General features: G+C 56.0%; 2 protein-coding genes across 3 annotated transcripts in view; both read left to right on the plus strand.

Moving 5' to 3' along the window:
- Window positions 1-3,902, plus strand: part of apc (APC regulator of WNT signaling pathway) — a 15,504-nt gene extending 11,602 nt beyond the window's left edge. Inside the window, exon 15 of the mRNA XM_008402627.1 lies at window positions 1,453-3,902. Within this exon, the coding sequence (XP_008400849.1) occupies window positions 1,453-3,330 (1,878 nt within the window). The 3' untranslated portion in view covers window positions 3,331-3,902. The remainder of the gene's footprint in view (window positions 1-1,452) is intronic.
- Window positions 3,903-4,291: 389 nt separating this feature from the next.
- fsd1l (fibronectin type III and SPRY domain containing 1-like) lies at window positions 4,292-8,674 on the plus strand. Of its 2 annotated transcripts, none has more exons than XM_008402601.2 (13): window positions 4,292-4,580; window positions 5,053-5,148; window positions 5,231-5,362; window positions 5,434-5,535; window positions 5,965-5,987; window positions 6,271-6,392; window positions 6,465-6,674; window positions 6,752-6,850; window positions 6,915-7,044; window positions 7,537-7,625; window positions 7,737-7,991; window positions 8,091-8,179; window positions 8,397-8,674. In XM_008402601.2, the coding sequence occupies exons 1-13, from the start codon at window positions 4,566-4,568 to the stop codon at window positions 8,499-8,501; spliced, it is 1,467 nt and encodes a 488-aa protein (XP_008400823.1). In that variant the 5' UTR covers window positions 4,292-4,565; the 3' UTR covers window positions 8,502-8,674. The 2 variants fall into 2 exon arrangements, with proteins under 2 accessions (XP_008400823.1, XP_008400825.1); XM_008402603.2 differs by having other exon boundaries at window positions 7,540-7,625.
- The last annotated feature ends 314 nt before the right edge of the window (window positions 8,675-8,988 follow it).

Consider the following 8,988-nt stretch of genomic DNA (forward strand, 5'->3'; position numbering starts at 1 on the left):
GACCTGATTGGTTAACTCCTACAGGCATCGGTGGACCTGATTGGTTAACTCCTACAGGCATCGGTGGACCTGATTGGTTAACTCCTACAGGCATCAGACGTGCCAACTCCTAGCTTGACGTGTCAGTGATGATCGGGCTGCTTCTAGTTTTCAGTGACAGGAACGTGAATCTAACGGCATCAGTGTTGCTGCCACACAGGCTAGAGAGGTGGGCCAGCGCCACCTGTCTGCTGCCCAGGTCCCTTACAGCCTCCATCCAATAGATGTAGCCTAGCGGCCCTGAATATTATTTTATTATAAATATTACTGTCCTTTTTGTTGCCAATGATTATTGTTCTTTGTATCTATCATCATAAAACAGGGAACAAAAATGCCCTGTGAAAATAAATGATTTTTACATGTTTAAGGAAAACAGAATGGACATTCAACTTAAAGTAAGTAGATCTTACAGGGGCCACATTTTAATGCCCCAAAGGGATTGCAGCGCCCCCTTTGTAAATATTGCTGCCCCTGTCATCCTGTAAACGGCCTCCAGGGGGCAGTGTCGCCCCCTGGAGAAACGCTACATTGGTAGTTGAAAAGGCCTTTGAACACCGAGAAGGAACGGCCGTGTTTCCTCACATCGGTCCTCCAAAGCCTCCATTGATCCCGTACAGCGAGCGGGGAGGCCGGCTGGGATCCGGTTGGTCAGGCGGATCCCAGTGATCCAGTGATCCGGCTGACCAACCTGAGCTTCAGACCAAAGGCTGTCCAGCAGCTGGTGAGGTCGGCAGAGTGCTGGTTCAGCTTTAAGGCAGAGAGGAGGACTGAAACACGGAGTCTTCCTCATCGTCAGTGTGAGGAGGTCGGAGGTAGCATCTGCCTCCATTTGGAGTTCCTTTGTCTCCATAAGAGCCTCAACTAGCAGAGGCATGGACTCTTCCTCCATCATGTCGGCCCAGCTCCTAGAGGCACTGAGAGGCCTGGTCCTGGCAGCCAGCTACAGCCACTGTGGGTTCTGCCCTAGCGGCCTCCATCTGAGTGTGATCTGACAGGATAGGGGGAAGCACAGCGGGCCAGAGGACTGGGGCCTCCATGCACCAGCTTCAGTCCTGGGCAGCTGGGACAGCCGTCCCTGCATCGCCATCGCATGGTGGCGGTGAACCAGTGACGCCTGAGCGGGGTTGGCGCCGGTGGACCTGGGTCCCTACAGGAGGTAGACGCCCGCGTGACGCTGGGCCTCTTGAATCTCCGGTTGCAACCCTGAACAGGAGCCGTCACCATGCCGACAGCGTGTTTTAACACGAACTTTACCTACTTTCTGTTAGCTATGTACGGCTAGCACTAAGCCTGCCTGTACGACATAGACTTTAGCTTCTGTACTAATCAGACGGGCACTGAGTGATCAGAGAGCCTCACAGGAAGGTTCAGTTAGTCTGAAGGATGTCTGATGCTTCCCTCTGTGCTCCGCAGGTGGAGTCGAAGCCCCGCCCCCCTGCGGCCAGCGGCTACGCCCCCAAGGCGTTTCACGTGGAGGACACGCCCGTCTGTTTCTCCAGGAACTCGTCCCTCAGCTCCCTCAGCATCGACTCGGAGGACGACCTGCTGCAGGAGTGCATCAGCTCCGCCATGCCCAAGAAGAAGAAGAAGTCCACCGCACCACCCACTGCCGCATCTCCCACCGCCACGCCGCCCGCCACCGCGCTGCCCGCCGCCCCTGATCCCCTCGCCAAGGCAGATGAGGACATCCTGGCGGAGGAGGAGCCCTCGGAGGCGCCCCGCAGTCCGCCCTCTCCAGACTCCGAGTCCTTCGACTGGAAGGCCATCCAGGAAGGAGCCAACTCCATCGTTAGCAGCCTGAACGCCGCCGCCTCGGCCCTGTCCCGCCAGCCGTCCTCAGACTCCGACTCCGTCCTGTCCCTGAAGTCTGTCGGCTCGCCGTTCCACCTGCCGGCGGCCGGCCGGACCACCGAGGACGACGAGGCGGCGTTGCAGGTCAAGCGCTGCGCTCGCATCCTGAAGCCTGGTGAGCGCAGCAGCCTAGAGGCCAAGAGGGAGGAGGAAGAGGAGGAGGCGAAGGCCCTGCGTGGAGGGAAGAAGGTCTACCGCAGTCTGATCACAGGAAAACCGCGGGCGGAGCCGGCTGCCAGGGGGCGGAGCAAGCCCCGAGCTGCCGCCTCCGCCAAGGCTCCAGGAGGCACCGACTCTGCCGACAGAGGGGGCGGGTCCTCTCGAGACTCCACCCCTTCCCGGCCTTCTGCGCCGGCCAATCAGAAGGTGGGAAAGCTGTCCCAGCTGCCACGTACCGCCTCTCCAGGAAGTGCCTCGTCATCATCTTCCTCCAGAGCTGCCAAGGGTGCGCAGAAAGGTGGAGGCCTCCCCAGGAGCGAATCGGCCTCCCGGATCGCTGGCTCCGCCCCTTCCAGGAAGCAGAAGGCGGAGCCAGAGAAGCCGGCGCTGGTCCGCCAATCGACCTTCATCAAGGAAACTCCGAGCCCCACGCTGAAGAGGAAGTTGGAGGAGTCTTCCTCCTCCGCTGCCGTGGAGCTGCAGTCCAGCCCCGAGACGCCGCTTCCCCCCGCCGCCCATCGTTCGCACTCAGAGAGCCCGTCACGCTCGCAGGAAGTGACCTCATCACGTATAAGCCGCACCGGCACCTGGAAGCGTGAGGCCAGCAGCGGCGGCGGCTCCGGAGGGAGCGGTGGGAAACACTCGACCTCGCTGCCGCGCGTCGGCACCTGGAAGCGGACGGGAAGCTCCTCCTCTGTGCTGTCGGCGTCCTCCGAGTCCAGCGAGAAGGGGCGGGGTGAGGACGGCGGCCGCGGTGACGCCAAGGGGACGTGGCGGAAGGCGAAGAGCGGCGGCGAGTCGATGGCTGCCAAGTCGGAGGACGTCTGGGTCCGCCTGGAGGACTGTCCCGTTAACAACCCGCGCTCGCCGTCCGCCTGCTCAGCGCGCTCGCCTACCTCCGCCAACTCCCCGCCCGTCATCGATAGCCCCGCCCCCTCCAAGATCCCCTCTTCTTCCTCTTCGTCCTCTTCCAACCTCAACCTTCGCCGGAGCTGTGAGAGCCTGGAAGAGCAGGCTCCGCCCCCTCCTGACCGCCAGCAGCAACGCAGCCAACCGCGCAGTGGTGCCGTGGCGGCGCGCGTCAGTCCCTTCAACTACACGCCCAGCCCCAGGAAGAACGGCGCCGAGCTGAGCTCCGCCCCCTCGCAGCCTGCCGGCGGCACGTCGGCCACGCCGGCGCGGCCCTCGCTCATCCCCACCCCTGTATCCAAGAAGCGAGAGCCGAAGGGCGGAGACGGCGGCGGCGGCGAACGCGGCTCCTACATCGTCACGTCTGTGTGAGTCCGGAACAGGAAGTGATGTCTGGGAACGGAACTGTACAGGAAGTGATTTAATGTTTTGGCTCCGCCCCCATCCCGCTGCTGCTTGATTAGCTCCTCCCACCTGCCTGAGAGGAACCTTTCTATGTTTTTATACCACTGATCTGTAGCGCTTAGCTCCGCCCCCTGCCCTGCATGGCCCCGCCCCTTCAGAACAGCGTTCCCATGGCAACCTGAAGGTGATGATGTTGTTTCTGGTAGCTGTAGCGTCTGGAAGGTTTGGTTCTGAACACAGCCCGGTCTGTGGTCCGGTACCAGAACCAGAACCTTGGTGCCGGGTCCGATTAACCCACTAACCTTCGATCCGATCAGGTCCAGTTAAACTTCTGATCGGAACCTGACCTTTCGGACCGGTACCCAACAGAACCGGCAGCGTGCCCGGCTTTGTTCAGAACCTGATGCTTCCTGTCCTGTCGCCATGGAAACGAGTAACACTGTAAAGCGTAAGTTATTGCTGTAAACTGCAGCTAATTTAACCGATTGAGCTGCAGCAGAGACTCACTGCAGATGATCAATAAAGTTCAACACAAGCTGCTTCCTGCGTCTCTTTTCTCACCTGGTGACCCGGCCGGCGCCGCCCAGGTGAGGCTGGGCCGCAGCGGCGCCGCCGGGGAACACCCGCTGCTCCGAAAGGAAAAGAACTACCTTTGGAATTAAAAGGTTATTTTTGAGTTTTCTTCAGTTTCAAAAACAAACTTTATGGCCCCAATTAGTCCATTAAATGACCCTTTAATCGTTTTCATAAAGTAATTTCATTCAAAGAAACATTTAAATAAACAAAGTGGAGTACCGGTATGTATTCTAGAGTCACTGTAGAGGACACCTGCGGGATGGCAGCGTCATGTCAGCCAATATGCCCCGCCTCCAGGAAGGAGTCAGCCAATCAGAACGACAGACCAGGTGGAGAGAAAAACAGTTGAAGTGTCAGTTTGTCCAATAGCATCATGACTACAGGAACAGCTCCGGATAACCACAGCCAGGCTGACTGAGCGAGAGAAACACAGGAAACCAGGAACCAGGACAAAGTTCTGAAGGTGGTCGAGTCCGATCCAAACCCAGACCCGGTCGGACCTGCAGGGGGCGCCAGCTTCTTCCGGCTTCTGGGAGTCACGAGCGGTGAAGGTCTTTTAATCTGAAAGCCCGTAGCGAAGTGGCGTCGCGCTCCAGGCAGACGTCATTTCCGCTTGTCCTACCGTGATGGACACTCAGAAGGTAAGACTCGGACGGCTGAGACCCAAATGGACCAGCGGTTCCGAAAGAGACTGTGGAACTAACCGTTAGCTGTTAGCTGCTAGCCGTTAGCTTTGGCAGTTCTAGACTGACCGGAAACGGATCAGCTGTTTCCTCCCCGATCAATCCGCTCCGATCAGCTGATCTGGTAGCCATGGCAACCTGATCGGAGAGGATCAGTGAGAGGACCATGACGTCGTGGTTCACAAACCGTTCAGAAGATCCAGTCAGATTGGGTCTGAGCTTTAACTAGGCCGTTGTAGAACCTGGATCGTCGATCTGCTGCTGTACATAAAGAGATGAAAGGAAATATCATTTAATTTCTCTTTGGATCGATAAAGTATTTATGAATCTGAACTGGCCGAGTGTCACAGACACCTGGAGCGCCGGTCGCCATGACGACCACCTGGAGGCCAGGTGAGCTGCGGTGACCTGAACCTGTTTGTTCCAACAGGAAGCTCTGCGCCGCATCATCAACACGTTGGCCAATAAGAATGAAGAGCTCCAGTACTTCCTGGACTCGGTTGACGGCACTCGGACTGGCCTGCAGGTCAGCAGCTCATTGGCTGAGCGGGAGCAGGGGGAGGGGCTTAAATGGACTAACACATGCTGTGAATGAACTGTCCAATCAGGAGGAGTCCTGCAAGGTGATGTCAGAGCTGGAGGCGGAGCTAGAGAAGCTAAGCTCCGCCTTGGAGGAAAGAGGAGCTCAGCTCCGTGACGTCATCAAAGAGGAGAAGCGAAGGAAGGAGGCGGAGCTTCAGGTATGATGTCATCGTTGTGGTTGTTTGCTGCTGTTGATGAAATCAAACCGTCTGGTTGCCATGGTTTCCAGCGGCAGCTCTCCGAGGGGAAGGCCGCCCTGCTGTCCTGCCGGGAGCTGCTGGAGTTCGCCAACCAGTCGATGACCATTACCAACGAAGAAGAGTTTCTGACAGTAAGCAACATTTTCACTTCCTGTTAGCAAACTGGAAGCTGGACTCAGCTGCTCCCCCAGTGGACGGTTTAGGGAGGGCGGGTCATTGATGACACACCGTATGTTGGGCCACCTACACTGGAGCACACTCACCCAATCACACATCAGGAGGAAGCAGAGTGGGCGGGGCTACCTGATGATGAAGGTTCCCATCATCATCATCATCAAGTTTATAAAATAACATTTGTATTTTATATCAATAAAACCTAACAGCATCTGCACTACGCAACCACACAACCAGAAACAGGCAGAGGAGGGGGGACAGTGGCCTCTGACAGAACCGCAGCCGGTCGGGTCGGGTCGGGTCGGGTCGGCGCCGCAGAAGAACATGAAAACTTCCCACTAACCACGGTTACTGTTGTAATGTTTCTGTTTTTGTTTCGTCCTCAGGCAGCCAAGCAGATCAAAGAGCGGTAGGTTACACATCATCACACTTCCTGTTTGGTTGCCATGTTTGGTTGCCATGTTTGGTTGCCATGTTTGGTTGCCATGTTTGGTTCAGCTGCCTGTTTGGTTGCCATGTTTGGTTCAGCTGCTCAGTCGTTTCTTTGTTTCTGTTGTTTTCACTTCCTTCTTTTGAAACTAACAGAGATTAAAGCTCTGATCTGCATGCTAACATGCTAACATGCTAACCCCGCCCCCTACTAACACTTAGCCACCCCCTCTTCTGTCGGCTCCGCCCCCTGCCGTTGCCAGGGTAACAATGGCCCCGGCGTTCCGGATGGCCACTCGGCCCGCGGTGTCAGAAAACATGTCGCAGTTTACTGTCGACTTCAGTGGCGAGAAGGCGGGGCTTCTGCGCCTTAACTTCCTGCCAGGTCAGAAGCCACGCCCCTCAGGTCGCCATGGAAACAGCTACGATCGTCTCCTTACAGGACGTTTGTTTTCAGTTCCCAGAGCTCCAGAGATCGACGTCTCCAGCTGCGTCGTCCGTGACAACAGCATCACCGTCGCCTGGCGACCGAGCGACGGTGACGGGCCAATCGAGCGTTACGATGTTGAGCATCGTAAGGCGAACGCCGGCGGCGCCCTGAGAGCCGCAGGAGAGGCCGACTGGGAGAAGATCAGTGACATCACAGACACCCAGGTGATGCTCTCAGGTGAGACGCTGCAGAAAGCTCCTCCGGGTGTGATGTCACTCAGCCTTGTTGCCTAGCAATGACGCCTCCGTTTCCAGGTCTGAAGTTTGATTCGCCGTTCGTCGTCGTCCGAGTCCGGGCGCGAAACAAGGCTGCCGCCGGGGACTTCTCTGAGCCCGTTTCCATGGAAACCAAAGGTAAATATAGCAGACACGACGGCAGCGCTCGCTCTGAAACCTTCTTCTTCTGTGGTTTTGGCAGCGTTCACCTTCGGCTTCGACACGGCGACGGCTCACGCTGAGCTCAAGATCCAGGGCGACACGGTCACATGGGAGCCCCAGGGGGTCAAAGGTCACGACGCACGGCTCAGGGGCAAAGAGAATAAAAACAGGTGAGGAAGAGAAACTGGACCCGCCCACACCTGTTGCCAGGGTAACAGTGGTTCAGGGGTCGGATTCGGTTCTGTGGTTTACAGTTTACAGGTTCGCTGCACCTGTTCAGGTGTTGAGTTGTTCCTCTGCTGCTCTGTGACCTCTGACCTTTCTGTCCCTCTTCAGTCTCCGTCCCGCCTTCTCTGCATTCCAGGTAGACACTGTTATCACCCACTTGTTGCCTAGCAACCGCCAGTCACACTCCCATCCACCATGTCCTTCATGCAGCCAATCACATCACCGCTGACATCACCGCTGACATCACCGCTGACATCACCGCTGTGATAGATTTGTTGCTGTAATGGTTGTGTGAGGTTAAAGGTTAAAGGTCATGACCCCAGCTGTGGTCGGTTTTCATCTTCCTGCCGCATCATCGCTTTGGGTCGACCTCATTGGCTGTTTTGCCGCGGCGTTTCCTCTCTGCTAACATCTGCTTCCTTCTGATTGGTCAGCAGCCGGAGCGCCACTCCGTCGCCCAATAAGACGGCAGGAAGTCGAGGCGGACGCGAGCGATTCGCCGGGGAGTCCTACACCGTGCTGGGTACTGCATCTGCTCCTTTTAGTTTGACTAGGCCGCCCAGAGGGTGCTTGGTTGGACTTGAGGCTTTTATTTTGGTAATTTTAGGTCAAGTTTTGTGTTTCTGTTTCCTAGGCGACCAGGAGATCAATGGAGGCTGTCATTACTGGGAGCTCCGCCCCCTCGCTGACTGGAAGTCTCTCAGTGTGGGCGTGGCCTACCGGGGCAGCTTAGGACGCTTCGACCAATTAGGGAAGAGCTCCACCTCCTGGTGCCTCTACGCCAGCCAATGGCTGCAGAGCGCGCTGGCGGCCAAACATGGCAACCGGGCGAAGGCTTTGGATTGGCCGCCGCCGCAGCGAGTCGGCGTTTACTGCGACCATGACAATGGTCTGCTGGGTTTCCATGACAACAGATCACATGACCTCCAGAATAAAATCCAGTTTTACAGCTGATGATGTCATCGCTCTTCCTCCTCCTCTTCCTCAGGAGAGCTGATGTTCATCGACGTCGATCGGCTTCGCCTGCTGCACGTCTTCAGGAGCCGCTTCCTGCAGCCGCTCGTCCCCGCCTTCACCGTGAGTACTATAGTACTACTACAATACTACTACAGTACTACAGCAGTACTACTATAGTACTACTATAGTACTACTACAGTACTACTACAGTACTACTATACTAGTACTGCAGCTTTAGTGCTATTCACCCACCAGGTACGACAGGTACCACACTGTGGTACTGACTGTAGTACTAAGTAGTACTGAGTAGTACTGACTGTAGTAATGTGTGTTCCAGGTGTGGTGCGGGGGAATCTCCGTGGCAACGGGCCTGCAGGTGCCGAGCTTCATGGGAAACTTTGTGTCATCCAATCACAACGCAGCGGCGGATCAATCTCTCTGATTAGATATTTATTGATTTTATATGAATTATAGAAAATATTTCTAGAAGCTTCTTGTAGATGAAATTCTAATCTATGCAGATTTTATGGATTTGCTCAGACTTTTATTGTGAAGTACTCAGGAAGATGAGCAGATCAACAGGCTGACCTTTCACATTAAAAGCATGAAACATGATGAAGTTGCTCTGATGGTTTCATTGGTTTAGTCATTCTGACCTGAAAGAGGCTTTTATTGTGATGTGGTCACTTCCTGCCAGTATCAGAAAGAGACGCATTCTCATTGGTCACATGGACAGGAAGTGATGTCACCCCAGATTGAGGAAACGCCTCCTGACTATTCGCACCCAGGTGTATTCAGGCATGGCCCAGTCAAAGTCCAGACCTGCAGGGAGACATCACCAGAACCAGAGGCGGGTCAGAACCAGCAGGAAGCGGAGGAGGGCTCTGATTGGCTGGGCGGTTACTGGAGGAGGGCTCTGATTGGCTGGG

This window comes from Poecilia reticulata, unplaced genomic scaffold (assembly GCF_000633615.1).
Source record: "Poecilia reticulata strain Guanapo unplaced genomic scaffold, Guppy_female_1.0+MT scaffold_241, whole genome shotgun sequence".
NCBI lineage: Eukaryota > Metazoa > Chordata > Actinopteri > Cyprinodontiformes > Poeciliidae > Poecilia > Poecilia reticulata.

Bases quoted from the DNA above. Each gene is read 5' to 3' on its own strand.
- fsd1l (XM_008402601.2), top strand. The intron at 6,393-6,464 runs GTCAGAAGCCAC...GTTTGTTTTCAG, and splicing joins GCGCCTTAACTTCCTGCCAG to TTCCCAGAGCTCCAGAGATC. The intron at 6,851-6,914 runs GTAAATATAGCA...TGGTTTTGGCAG, and splicing joins CGTTTCCATGGAAACCAAAG to CGTTCACCTTCGGCTTCGAC.